Source organism: Aptenodytes patagonicus, chromosome 10, assembly GCF_965638725.1.
Source record: "Aptenodytes patagonicus chromosome 10, bAptPat1.pri.cur, whole genome shotgun sequence".
Lineage (NCBI taxonomy): Eukaryota > Metazoa > Chordata > Aves > Sphenisciformes > Spheniscidae > Aptenodytes > Aptenodytes patagonicus.
This window is the reverse complement of record NC_134958.1, coordinates 11,408,649-11,423,059: the sequence shown is the minus strand read 5'-3', so window position 1 is coordinate 11,423,059 and position 14,411 is coordinate 11,408,649. Positions and strand designations below refer to the sequence as shown.

Genomic DNA, 14,411 nt, shown 5'->3' with positions numbered 1-14,411 from the left:
TTGTGAGTGGCTGGCAAGATCAGAAGGTACCGAGGAATAATAATAGGCAAACACATAGTTGTCATCGTTGCATAAATCCTTTATTCTGAGGCTATAAAACAGGGTGAAATCAAAGGGGATTTTAACATTCCATTTGCCATAATGAAAGCTGATCTTCATCCCAGCAAAAGAGGCTGAAGAATAATTCAGAAAATATATTTCAGGAAGAGAGATAGGATAGTCATGTAGTTTAGGTAGGCCTTAGCTGAACTCTTCATTCAGCCACACTCTTTGGGTAGTGTCTGAACCAGCCACGGTGAATCTTTGTGTGGTAGCTTCTCATCCGTAAAACTGAGGTATGAGGAACAGTACAGTCCTAACTCCTTAGGGCAACATCTGTTGCATCCTTCTCTGGTGCAGGATCAGTTGTGCTCTATGTAACCACACAAATGAAGGCCTCCTGGCTGCTTGGGACCTTTGTTTCCTGCCTGCCTTGATACGACTTCTGTCAGCCTTCTGTGACTGTTAGTTGGGGGACAGGATTTGCCCCATGATATTAGGCAGTGCTCATTCAGCTACACTGCAGGATGGCGGGCTGCCTCTAAAAGAAACCAGAATGTTAATTTTGGCTTGGATGCTTGCATTTAAGCAAATAGAACGTTACTGGTCAGGGGTATATTAACTTAACTCCTCTCTGTAAGCCATTACGTTTACTGTCAAACCACAAAACAAGCATTAAGAGGTCTTATTAATGCATTTTATATTTATAGACATTTTAAATAAAGTGATCTGCCTTAAAGTATTTAATATCAATTTATGTTACAAGAATTTCTGAAGGGAAAAAGCATTACAAAATACTGTTTTATTGCTCCCTCGGTAAATGAGAATCTTAGGGGGGGGGGAAAAACCACCACCCTCCTCTAGAATAACAGCTAAGAAACACAGCAAACCCCTTTTGTAACCCAGAGATAACAGGTAGTACTTCATATAGCAAATGCTGTGGTTTTAATGATATTCTGTAGTTCTGACCATCCCCCTGAACAGAGAATAGATTGACATTTTAGGTACTTGCTTTTTCTGAATGTCATTGTAGAGGTGCAAGCTCTTCCATTTACTATTTGAAGTTGTAAGACAGATTTTTCCAAGATCATGGAAGAATTTCCCTCTAAGGTACTCTGTAATGTATGAGTAGGAACAAGCATGTTCCAGGGCTTTGAGTTCACTTTTTTAAAGTCACCACCTCTAAAATGAAATCTCTTCTTGTTTTCTGGCAAGGTATTTGATTCAACATGATTTTCCTAATGGGCAATTCCTGATGGCTTTGTCATAATGTTAAAAAAAAATAAGCTGGTAAAGAAGTTGTCAAATGCCACCATATACATCTGCAGCCTTAGCGAGGCGGTGAGTTTATGGGCATGCTGGATGTAAGGACATGGACAGGGAGAGATAGCAGCAGAATTATAGAAATGCAAAACCAGCTACTTAAATATAGGTGCTGATTTATTTTTCAAAGTTAAACTCCCTTGATATTGAGCTTTTGGGTGGTGTTGCAGTGTTTGCGTTTCAGTTCTCGTCTCCCCTTTGCATCCTTTGGCTTGAGTGCATCTCCCATTCATGCCCTTCTTCAGTAGCCGCCAGTGTTTAGGACTTTCTCTAAATTTCAAAACAAAGTGCCTTTGTGGTAAAGCATGCTTGTTTTGCTCACCCATTCTGTTAGTCTGCATCTGGCAACTATAACTTCTCATTGCATTTCATCCTTGTGGAGGCTGTTTGGATGGATGTTCTGTTTCTTATGAAGTCCTGTGTTGCTCTTGTGACACTTCATGGCTTCATCTAAACTGAACTTCAGGTTTCTCAGCTGGCAACTAGAAGACCAGTGCGTTGGCTTTCTCTTTTCCTCTCCCCTGCGTTTCTGTGTATCTGCTTACAATAGCTGCCATTTTGGGCTTGGTTCAGGAGCGGGTTCTGAAGCATGAAGCATGCACTGCTTTCTTGCAGGAGTTTTATGCTTTTGTTTCCTGTTGTGTTTTCTTTTCATCTGAGAGAAATGGCCACTAAGACAAAAAGGAGATTCTCTGTCCTCACAGACAGGCAAACTGCACTGGCCTCTACTGTGGCTGGTCTTCATGACTTATGCTTTCAGCTTCTTGGAGAAAACTCTGATTCAAATGATTCTGAAGCACATGATAAATGAGGTATGAGACCCTTTGGAAAGTTCTGTCCATGGCCATAGTGTTTTTAATGATGAGGAGTGACTGGTTTCAGCTAGTACCTGAACAGCAAGTTGTGAATGTTGGCTCCTTGCAATTGTGCAGAGCTTACTTTGCAAACCAAGTCCCACTCAGACTGACCCTCTGAGCATTTAGGGACAGAGATGTCTGAATTTCCAAGACCACAACATAGTAATTTAAAAGCTGCTTTCTATGGGTTTGAAAAACTAAAAAAGAGGTGTTTTTTTTTTTTCTCCCCTAAGTGCATTTTTGGGGGTTTTGGAATAAATTACAACTGTGACTTGGTTTTGAGCTTGCCTTTTTCTGAGAGAATACAGCATGCAGGGATAAGTTATGTAGTAGTATGTGTTAGTTCTCCTGCAGCTGTTGCTAAGCCATGCGATTAGCGTGGAAGCTCTTTGCAGCAGCAAGCAGTAACTTGACGTTTTAGTGATCTTTTGGATGTTATTAAGAGGGAAAATTTTTATGTTGTTCTTAAGGAATAATACTGGTTTACTCTCTGAAGCCTTATTTTACACTCTGCAGATCGTTTTTCATTTTGGATTTCACCTGTGAGAGTTTTTTCGATGTTAAAGAAGCAGATAAAATCATTTTTACCATGCATGCATTGGTGGATTTATATCTCTGTGCTCTTGGGGGCTGGCACATAAAGGATCCAGAGCTGCCACTGGTAATTGGCTCTCTTACCTTGATCCGGAATTTTCATGATGGGAACAGGGACGTAAGGGAAAAGGATATAAGTATTTGATCACTGTCCACAGATTTATCTTTTCACTCCAGCAGCCCCAGGAGAAAGAGTTATGTCAACTGTATCTTATAAAAAGCCATGAATATGTTCTTTTTCATAATGTTTAATGGGGTGATTTGAAAGCTTGGCTTTAGGTGGGTGTTAGAAATCCTATAGCACTTTTCAAAACAAGTGAAAGACAACCTCAGTAACCTGACTAATGCTTCTGCTGTCCAAACGTCGTCCAGCAGCCAAGGCAATGGGGAGGCTTTCGCTTGAGTGCAACGCTTAGGGAAGAAAAAAGAAAAAAGTCACTTTACCCTCAGGGTTGCTGTTCTGAACTCCAAAACATCTGAAACACACACGTCTCCCTCCCACCGTCCACCTGCAGAGGAAGCTTTTGAGAATTAAAAAAAATTGAACTTATGTAGTTTAGTTCCTCTCTTAGCCCAATTCCTCATGTCTAGGTTGTGCTTTATGCATGCTGGGGCAGGCCTGGACAGCTCATGCCGAAGCTGTATTTATTCTGTCCCTTCCATGTCAAAGCTATAAGGAGAAAGGCAGGCAGGAGGAATGCAAACAGAGGAGGAGGAGAAGGATGGTTCAGGCTTCAAGCTTTTCTGTTTTCTCTAGGGCATTCTGTGCAGTAAAGCTCTGTCAGGGAAATACAGATGAAGGAGGGAGATATCAGAGACGGGCTTTATTCTTTTTCTTGTTCTTCTACACTTCCCCTTCCATTTTTCTGTCTGTTTTATATGACTCTTTACCATACCTCTTTCTGTTTCCGAAGCTCACTCTCTCTACTTTTGATGACTCCTCACAGAATGGAAGTCAATACAGCAGAGAAGTTCACCTGCAACAGGGCAACCAGGTCATGACCACACTTCAGCCACATCATTGATAACTTTTCACATCCCTTCCCTTCAGCCTAGTGACCAAGAACCTCCATTGCTCTTCCAGGCAAGCTGCTTTCTGACAGTGTGGTGATGTCCTAAAACAGTAACCTTTGCATTTTGTTCCACGGCAGTGTGTTAGCGGGTTTCATGCAGCTGACGCTTGTGTTCCCAGCTGCCTTATTTTATTAAAAGGTTCTAAAATACCCCAAATATTTTTACTTTTTCCCTGCTGGAAGCGGTCATAGCAGCCTCAAGGGTGTGATGCAATTGCAGGCTTGAGGGAGGGTGGCCCACGGTATTGCAAGTGGGAAGGGAGGTGTCTGTGAGTCAGTCTCTCTATTAATGCATGTTGTCCGTGCAGCAGGAAATCTTGAGAACATCTGCACTAGGAAATCCCATTCCTCTTCCCCTGGTACCAATTATCTCAGCCACCTCACTTGGCACTGTTAGCTCATGTGCCAATGATAGCCAGTTGGACGTGGTATCTGAACAGCTTTGACATGCCAAGTCTGTGGGTGATGGTTTCCTTGCAGGCTGGGTGAGAAGGGCAGAAGGTGGTTGCTGCCATGATGGAATCTGACTCCTAGCAGGAAAGACCTATGGATTTGAATTCTTTTATTTTAAAGACACCTGGATTCCGTGATGCTTCCTTTGGGCACAACCTACCTCGCACAGTCTGGTTTAACACTGGCTGTGTGCTGCCAAAATGGCTGTGAATAACCTGTGCTGAACTCAGTCTCATATTTTTTCATCAAGTCATTTAAGGCCTGGTTGTCTTCTCACTGGGGTTCCTTCTAGCCTTAAAGACTGTGATTTGAGACAGTTTGGGTTTTCATTTAAAAGGATAGTGTATTGGGTGCAGCTGGCAAGGTGCTGGCAGTGGGGGGCTGCAGGGGCCTCTGTGAGACCCGGAGCTGCCCCATGCCAGACACAGCTGGTTCCAGACGGCTCTGCAATGGCCCCACCGCAGGACACAGTGGAGCCCATCGGGAAAGCTGTTCGCGCCTCTGTGAAAACATATTCAAGAAAAGGCAAAAGGCTGCATGGGCAGTGAAGGAAAAAGTGCGAGGAAAAATCTGTGTGAGCACTCAGGTCAGAGCAGGAGGAGGAGGAGGTGCTCCAGGTGCCAGAACAGAGGTTGCCCTGCAGCCTGTGGAGAGACCATGGTGGGGCAGGTGGCTATTCCCCAAAGAATATTGTGGCCTGTGGAGAGGAGCCTGCACTGGAACAGATTCTCCTGACAGGAACTGTGGACCATGGAGAGGACCCATGCTGCAGCAGGGGAAAAGTGTGAGGAGGAAGGAGAAGCTGTTATGGGCTCACCACAACCCCCATTCCCCATCCCCCTGCACGGCTCTGGGTAAGGGGGAAAGAGGTAGAGGAGTCAGGAATGGAGGAGTGAAGCTGAGCCTAGGAAAAAGTGGTGGGATGAGGTGAGGGGAAGGTGTTGTTTTAATTTATCTTTGTTTCCCTCTATACAAATTACTTTAATTGGCAATAAATTAAATTTTCCCCAAGTCAAGTGTGTTTTGCCTATGACGGTAATTGGTAAAACTCTATCTCGACCCATGAATTTTTCATCTTATTTTGTCCTGCTGTCCTGTTGAGGAGAGGTTGTGAGAGAGCAGCTGGGTGGGGTCTGGCAGGCATCTAGTCAGAGAAGCTCAAGTGCCACGTGGCTGGTTGCCTCTCAATCTCAAACTCCGTGTCTCCATCTCACAGTCCTATGTCTGGGCTAAATGGAAGGGCAAATCACTTGTGCAGAACTGTCTTGCACTCTGTTTTAATTGAGAAGGTCCTCTCAGTACAGTGATGAGAATATACATCCTCTACTCACTTGGTTAATGAGTAAGAGCTGTTTGGGTGGTGATGTTTGCTTGTGCAGACCAATTTGCAGGCACACTTTTAGGTCTGTTTTCTTGCTAATTTGCCTGCAGATCTTAGCTCATTTTGAAAGACAAGTTTATTTGTGGGTGGGTTGTGAACAGTTCCCAGCTAAATCTATGTAGACCTTTCTGTATAAAACTTTACAGGGGGCTTTTTGCTAACAGGAAAAGAAATAGAAGAATCAGTGAAGGCAGATGAAGCTGCAGATGTCTCTCTACTCTTCAGCTTGGTTCATGAAAGAAGATTGGAAACTGTACATGCGATATTTTGACAGTGTCCTGCAGTTCTGGTGCTGGACCGTCTTAAATCACAGTGCTAATGTCTTCTTCAGCTGAGCTTATTATGATCACACTTTAAATCCTGAGAAACAGTGCAGAGTTGTAGGAAACATGGAAAAAAAATGATTGCTCTTCCTCTGGCAACTGTCTATCCATCTCAGAAAAATTTTTGAAACTTCATGAAGAAATTATTTACCCCAACATGTGGGTATTGTTAGCTGTCGTACTTTCTTGCCTTTTGCCAGTACTAAATCTTCTACGTAGAGATTCGTCCTTGTAGTTAAACAACTCGTAAGCATGGCCAGAATATGCACTGCCGCTTTTGTTTGCACCACATCTTCAAAATTCTGCACACTGTCTATCCTAAAACATCAGGAGAAACACTTTTTGCTAATACACCTGGATTTGTGCCGCAGCGATAATCAGCATCCTGTCATTATGAGAGTCTGGTAGGCCAGCACTGTGGTGTCAGGCAAGTTACAGTGTGTTTACCTGGACACACATTAAAGTACTGATTGCAGTGCAAAGGAACCAGTCTGACTGCACTGAAGCAAGCGTCTCCCTTTTAATCCAGTCAGAGCTCATGGACTGAAAAGTCTGGTTCAGCCTCTGAGGCATTCAGAGTGGAGGATGGAAGCAGAGCTAGCTGGAGCAGATCTCTGATGAGAAAGGGTCTGTCTCTTCTCTAGTTGCATTGTGTTTGAACGCTTTAGTTGTGCTGAAGTAGAACAGCCACTTGTACCAGTCAGGCTTATTTACCAGAGGGAAAGGTTATTGTTCCTACTAGGCAACACAAACTACCATCAATCTGGGGCTTCTTTGGGCTCCATTTAAGAGAATAAGCAAACAAATCTTGAATAAACAAGCAAAGTAAAGCCTCTTTTGCATGCCTCCTGTCTTTTTGGTTTAGTATCCAATTGTTGCTGCTGCTAGCTAGGTTGGGCTCTTCTGTGATGACTGATGGATGCAAATACAAATGCAGTTGAAGTTATCCTTAGGAGAGCACAAGAGAAAAGGAAGAGGGGCTGACAGCCTTCAAAGTGACATGCTAAACTCTCCAGCAGCTGGTTCTTGCTATGCAAGTTTTGCCAGTCAAAACTACCTTTTGAAGTCAGTGGTGTTTGGATCTCTCTGTGCTGGGTCTGGAGGCAGGCAGCTTGTCTGCTCTGATGGAAAGGCAAGCACCATCATCCATTAGGCTTAATGATAAGAACCTGTTTGCGGTACTCTCGTTTTATGAGTAGAAACTTTATGGGATGGTCAGAGCTAGCAGTGAGCTAGGCAAATCAAAGGCATCCATCACATGCAAATGTTTGTTAGTCTCTGTAGTGGTACACGAGAGATTGACTTGATCAGCATGATGCCCCATTGACCCTCTCAGCTGAATGTCCAGGTCTTCATTTACAGATAGGTCAACTGTCAGAGCCCTTCTCTGCAAGTGTCAAGTTTATCTCCCCAGGTCTGTAGTGAGAGGCCTTAGCTACTCTACTAACATACCCCCGAGCTAAGTAAATAGTACCAGCACTTATATGCATTTGTATACCAGCCGCAGGGAAGATAAATGGCTTATTGTGCTTGTACTGAAGGTCAGTGGGTCAAATACTGAGTAGTGTCTGTCTTGCAATCTGTGCCTAAATTATAGGAAACATTTACATGTGTGCTTAAATCCAACCCCAAACACTAAAGAGCTTAAACACTCTTACACTGAGCACATTCCTGAGTATTTGTACAAATAGGAAAAATACCAAGCGTTGAAAACATACTATTCAAAATGTTTTCATGTCTTGGGTTTGTTGTAGGAAGTTAGCTGAGCTTGCGTGATATTTCTAGCCAAACGAGACGTGAGTAAGGAATATAGCTTACCTGAGGCCAAATCCTGCCTCCCATTAGTCAAGAGTCTGTCTTCAGTGGTCTTGATTTTATTTTTTTGACTGAGTAGGGAATACAATATTAATTCAAAGGTGGTTATGGGGTATTTTAAACTTCTTTAAAATAAGCCCCTCCCTCCCCTTTTTTGATATAGTCTAGTTAAAGCATTTGTACACGGAGAAATGGGTGGAATAAAATTCTGGCACCAATTAAGATCTTATGTTCTAACCTATAAAAATAAGGTGAAGTATCTGAGCTGGAATGCAAAATCTGGAGAAAGTAGTAAGGTAGTTTCCGGTGCTATTTTTGTATTTCCTGAGGCTTCTGTCATTATGTGTTGCCTTATTACTATTCTTTTATATAAGATATGAAAATAACAGAGGGAAATTGCTTTTCCATTCTATTTCCTGAAGTCTAAAACACACCATTATTTCATCTTGCATTCAGATATCTCTGATATTTAAATGCTGAAGATCCATATTAGTTGGATGCTTCATAATGTATATCCATGTTCCTGAGACTTTGGTTTCTGTTTAGAGTTACTTTGGTTTCTGTTTAGAGTTCCTTTGGAATATTTCTTTCCTTTCCTTTGTTGCGCAGCAACCCTTTTTCTCTTGTTTATTCCAGTTAAAAGTATTTTTCTTTCTGCAACTAGCTTGTGTATTTTTTGTTTTGTTTTTTAATGTTTTTTGTCCTTGAATGCTGAATCTTGCTCAGATTAGTCTGCGATGAATTGGTCAGGTGGTGAAGCCAAATGCAGTGTGGTAGGAGCAAACCTACTGTGGTTTTGCAAGTGTTTTAGCTATGCTGTAGTAGTGGAACTGTTAGAGTGGTAACACAGTAGCTCTTAAAAATTCTTTATTTTATTTAGTGTAGTAGCACAACCCATTTGGGTTTGTTTTGGGTCAGTTTTTTGAAGGGCAAATGTCTAATTTCAGTCACAATTAGTTCCTTCAACTATTACTAGGTCTTGGTATTGTTACTGATCCACTGTGGATGTTTTCCTTTGCATTTTAACAGGTGTACAACATGTTTCAACATCAAAGTCTTGGAATTAAAGTCAGCATTCGAGTGACCAAACTAGTCCTGCTCCGCAATCGTCCTGTGAGTTCTAACTCATTTTTACCCTCCTGCTATAATTGTACTGTGGTAGTCTCACAGGCAGAGCAGGATCCTCGTGCTGGGGTGGGGTGGGGGGAAGTGGGGCATGTCTGGCCACATGGTCACAAACCTTAAGTAGTGCCTGCCACACTACACCAGGCAGTATTAAAGGTGGGAAGTATAGGGGGCTGTGGGAGTGAAAGGAGCTACAGTCCTTTTATTTATCCTTCCTGGTAAATCTTTGTCCACTTACAGTTGCAAACCAGTCTCGGGAGTTAACTGTTACAAAGATTAAAATTATATGGCTCTGGTATCGAATATATAACTTCCAGACTTACGAGACTTTTGAATGTAGTGCTGTATTAGAAGCTTACGACTGCTGCCAGCTGATAGTTTGTTCTATAGATCAAATGACAGAAGTCAGTGTGGATTCCAAAGTCCCTAGTTCACCTGCTCAGATGAAGCTGGTTTTGCACTTTTCATTCTATCATATCTATATCTTTGAGCCTCTGATATTTCATCAGAGGCCTAATGCTTTATGTAAAGACTGTGACTGATACTTCTTCTTTTGCATCCCTTTTTTTCCAAAAGGCGAAGTTGTCTATCGGGCATCATGGAGAGAGGTCTCTGGAGAGCTTTTGTCAATGGCAAAATGAAGAATATGGTGGGGCAAAATACCTTGGTAACAACCAGGTTCCTGGCGCGAGGGATGACACCCCTCCTGTGGATGCTGCTGTTTTTGTAACCAGGTATAGTGAGGACTGGTTTATCAGTTTACTTCAACCAATAATGGCCCATAGTCAATGATGGGGTTATCTGGTCTAGCAGTAATCCAAGAAAAAGATCTGTTGATGATGATGATGATACATTTGCTATCTACATGCTGTTCAGATGGCTCTGATGACTCAGATGAAAGTGATTTGTCTTGTTTCTGTGTGTACTTAACAAGGTTGTGCAAAAGCATCTCTCCTCCTGAACCAGAGCATTGTCGTAGTCAGTGTACAGGCAAGACATGGCTGTAGCAGAGGTGATACTTTTTTCTCACACCAGCTGGTATAAGTGGAAAAAATAGGTGAGGTTTTGGAGGATAAGCCCTTCTTCCTGGAAGAAAGAAGCTGTGGAGTTGAGAACACAGCTGAGAACAAGTGCTCTGTGTGTAATTAGACATGAATCAACTGAACAGTCGGAGAGGAGAGGCAGTTGGTACCTGCGGAGCAGACAGTGTGCCAGTAGTGGGGAGGTGCTGAGGGAGTTCTCTCCTAAAGAAAGTGAGAGATGAATACCATAAACTAAATTAATTTTCTCTCTCTTTGCCCTACGAAATAACTACTTTAACACCTCTCCTGTATCACAGCTGAGATAGAGGAGGGGTGTCATTCTTAATTTGTATTTATTTGTATTGTCATTCTTAGTTTGTATGTTTGAAAACTGCTACATTTATTTCAGATGTGAAATAATATGTGTATGAATACTTGAGCAAAATTCCTTGCAGCCTGCAGCTCTGTACCTATTGATGTATCAAACACATCAGGGCATGGCCCAGATAAAGTAAGCAAAAAGGGTGTTGTCCCTATTAACCTGTAGTCTTTTTCCCTCTAACTTCACTACCTGAGCTCAACCTCACAATACAATGCAAGTCCCATGTTCCTCGCAGTCACCATAAATTTTGAGTAGCAAATCCGTGGTCTTTTAAGTTGATTGCATACTTTGAGATGTAAATGAAGAACAGAAATGATCTCTGAATAATTAAAGTGAGCACAAAAATATAGTGTAAGATGGATGCTGTATGTGCTAGAAAAACACTACTTCCTACCCTGTTCTTCCCCAATTTAAGACAGGAAATGTCTGTACTGCAGTTTGATATTACTCACCTCTTTCGCCTTTTTTTCTCTGCCAACAATGTAAGTAGAAATACATGTTTTTGCATAAACTGCCATTCTGATCGTAATAATCTCGTGTTAATAGTCACATTGCAAACTATCCATGGGATTTTGGTAAGCGTTCAGTGAAATAGCTGGTGACCAAAGTTCCTAAGAATGTACCTTCACAGACATGTGTGCAGTTCCCCTAAATCCTTCTCTCTCCTCTGTATTCAGTGTAGTCCAACCAAGCACTTAAGCAGATACTTAACATTTTAGACAGGGTGAATAGTTCCTTTGAAGTCAATGGGCTGCACATCCTGGTTATAGTTAAGCATGTGTTTCATTGGATCACGGCCTAAATAAATAACTAACATTTTTGTTAAACTCATCTGGGCATCCAGTTGTCCTGCATGACAAGTGAGGCATACAGAATCTCTTCTGATGTGCTCTAAGCACGGGGCGGAGGGAATGAGCAGGACATTTCATCTGTGCAGTCTCTCTGCAGTTTATAAAATTGAATGCATAATGTCAGGCTAAATGAGTTGGACTCAGGCATCTGAGGAAGAACTGTAGAAAGAATTTGTAGGAAGAATTGTTCAACAGATTTGCAGGGTTTTGCAGTCAGAATAGCTGGAGAAGTACAGGTTCGGTTGGCTTAGAAACTAGATTCAGATTTTGTGAGAAAGTTCAGGCCAGTTGCTGTGCATTAAGAGCAGCGTTTTTCCTGTTTGATAGGCCAGCAGTGTGTACTTGTAGTCTTTTTCCTTCTTTCTTGCTGTGTCTTGTCATCCTTAACCCATCCTGCGTCTGCTGCATAGAGGATGCTGCATTGCTTGGAAGACTTCTGGCCCAGCAGCCCGATTCCTGCGTCAGGGAAATGAGGTTTTCAGCTCTTGGCTTTGGAAGAGTGTGTGTGTGTGTCCCTGGACCCTCCCCAGACTGTACAGATGGACCAGTGGTAGAGGATATGGGAGCAACAGCATGTCCAGCACAAGCAATTGCGCCAGAAAAAGCAGAAGCTGAATTTTCAGCAGCTGCAGCTGCTTTAGGACTAGAAACAGATTCTTTGGGGTCAACCTCTGAAGAAATCCCTCTGGTTCCAATCTGGCTGTGTTCATTTGAAACACCAAGGCACGCTTGCCTTTTGAAACTCCACCTCTAACTGATGTTCCCCATATACTCATTTGTATGCAAAAGTAGATTACCTAGGTGGCAAATATCCCTCCTGTAGGATTTTAATAGTATCCACCTGATTGAGTTCCAGGTAAGAGGCATACTATGTCTGTGAAATAAGATATATCGTTGTCCAGTTCAGTAAATAAATGAAACAGTGGGAATAATCTGTCATAGCCCTGAAGGTCTGAGTATAGTGTTGTGGTGTCTATAATCATCAGACTTTTCTTGTTCAAATTCTGTTTTTGAACTTGCAGAAATTCAGATCTCTGGCATCTATGGATAATGCATTTCATATTTTAATGGGCAGCTGACCAGAATAACTTCTGTCTGCAGAATCTGTATCTTAGTGATCTTAGAAGCATGTCTCATTTGAAACACATTCCCCCTCTTGATCTTCTGTCTTCTGCATTCCTTAGGAAATCTTCAGACATTCTGATGTTCTCCTCACCTCCTGGCAGTAGGTGTTTGTGTCACTTATTAGACTATAGGTGATGTGACCGCAGTGTGAAGAATGGCACAACACTGATAGGAACAGAATTCAGAGCTGTCATTAAGCAAAGACTTGGGTTTTTTCCTGACATACTGGTGTAGTTATTCCATTTGCAGACTGCTCCTCTCTTCCACATTTCTTCAGCCTTTTGCCTTCCCATTAAATGGGCAAACGAAGCAATTCCATGTGCATCAAGGAAACTGGGCACATAGTGCTACTAAATGTATATATGGATGTGCAAAGTTTTTTCTGGCAGGTTTTTGCCTGTATCAGTTTCCTCTGTCCTTTAGCTTTATGACCCTGCAGGGTTAAACTGGTCAAAAGATGTCGTTTGAAGGATGCTGGGAAGTGGCCGTTAAACAGAATACTTCTTATTCATGTTGCACAGTTCAACTACTGTCCTTCTTTCTTACAGGAAGGACTTGAATTGCAGAATTTAGCTTAGCACAGTTAGGTATTTTTTTCCAGTTCGTGTGAGCCAGATGGAAGAGTGACTGTAGGAGGAGTTCTGAGCTCTTCTTTTCTGGCTATTTTTGTTGAACAAAACAACTGACTTGTTGTCATTTTTTAGAAGAATTGTTTAAGTCTGCTAATGGAAACACTCTGCACAGTACCACAAGTGATAATGACCGAGAATTTCACAGGTCCCTAGAAGATGAGAACACATGGCCTGCTTGGTTCAGTCAGTGGCTAAAAGTGAAGAGTAAATTTGCTTCACAGCTACAGCGTGTGATTTCAATATATTATCCAAGACTTTGTGTGATAAGGTCAGATCTTGGATTTGAACTGCACCTCCTGGAGTAAGAGTTTTATTCCAACATAGCTCTATAAAAGATTCTGCTAAGAAAACTATGTCTCTGTGATAAGAGACCTCTGCACATGCAATGAATATTAAGATATCTTTTTTATATCCTTGGAGTATCATTATAGTATCATGTCAAGCTCTCACTTCAAAAATATAGATGCAGTCAAGCTCAAAAATGCTCCAGAGAGAGACCTGATACTGAAACCTTTTAAAAAGCAGATCAGTTTCAGTGCCATGATGGGGCCATCTTACCTCACTGGTGTGACTGATCCACAGGTGAGATAGATAGATCTTTCTTAATGGCTTTTCAGTCTTTGGCTCCCCTCTGATTGCCAGGAAAGGACTGTAGGAGTTTCAGTATATAGGTTTTGTGATGGGGTGGCTGCTTGCCTTTGGAAGAAGACAGACCCACCAAGCTCACTTGTGACTAAAGGTTTGGATGTGCTTTTCTGTTTGGCCACAGAGTTTTGGGGTAAAGTGTTTACAGTAGGTCCGGATGATTTAAAGCCCAGCATTTTGGTACAAGATCTTTGAATAGAAGGATGGCGTCTCTTGGACTTGTGTTTATGACAGTTTAAAGGATGGGCTGAGGAGGTTTCGTACTTGCAGGCCCACATGCAGTGAATTGGGCAGCTATGTTCAGTTCTTCTTGCTGACCTGTTTCAAGTCCTTCCCTGACCAGACAGCATCACAGCACTCTCTTTACAGAAAAGGATTGTTCTACCTCTGTAGGAGAGTCTGCAAGTTGTGCTGGATTGTTTACGAGACGCCTCATTTTATGGCATGGTGGTAGTTTCTCCAGGGAGCTGCCTGAAAGTGCCAGACACCTTTCAGTGTAGAACACAGAGTGCAAGGAGCAGGATTGTTGTGCTTTATTTGCAGAGCTGGCCAGCCCCTGAAGAGAGATGCTTTTCTAGCAATGGCCTCCTGCCATCTACTAATAGTTCAGCTATCTGTTGTCACAAGAAAAGCATCTGTTTGATTTACCAGTTTATATAACATAATAAGTCCTTAAATAAACCTCCGTCAAGTTGGCTCTGGGAACTCAAGCAGGCGTGCTTGTGCCAGCTCCGTCAGGAGACTGTCATTAGTCTTCTTTGGAAAGGCTGG

General features: G+C 42.3%; 1 protein-coding gene across 1 annotated transcript in view; it reads left to right on the top strand.

Annotated features, from left to right (window-relative positions):
- ADAMTS17 (ADAM metallopeptidase with thrombospondin type 1 motif 17) overlaps positions 1-14,411 on the top strand; it is a 197,576-nt gene that overhangs the window by 30,941 nt on the left and 152,224 nt on the right. The window contains exons 5-6 of the mRNA XM_076348704.1: positions 8,888-8,971; positions 9,560-9,717. Coding sequence (XP_076204819.1) covers positions 8,888-8,971; positions 9,560-9,717 — 242 coding nt within the window. The remainder of the gene's footprint in view (positions 1-8,887; positions 8,972-9,559; positions 9,718-14,411) is intronic.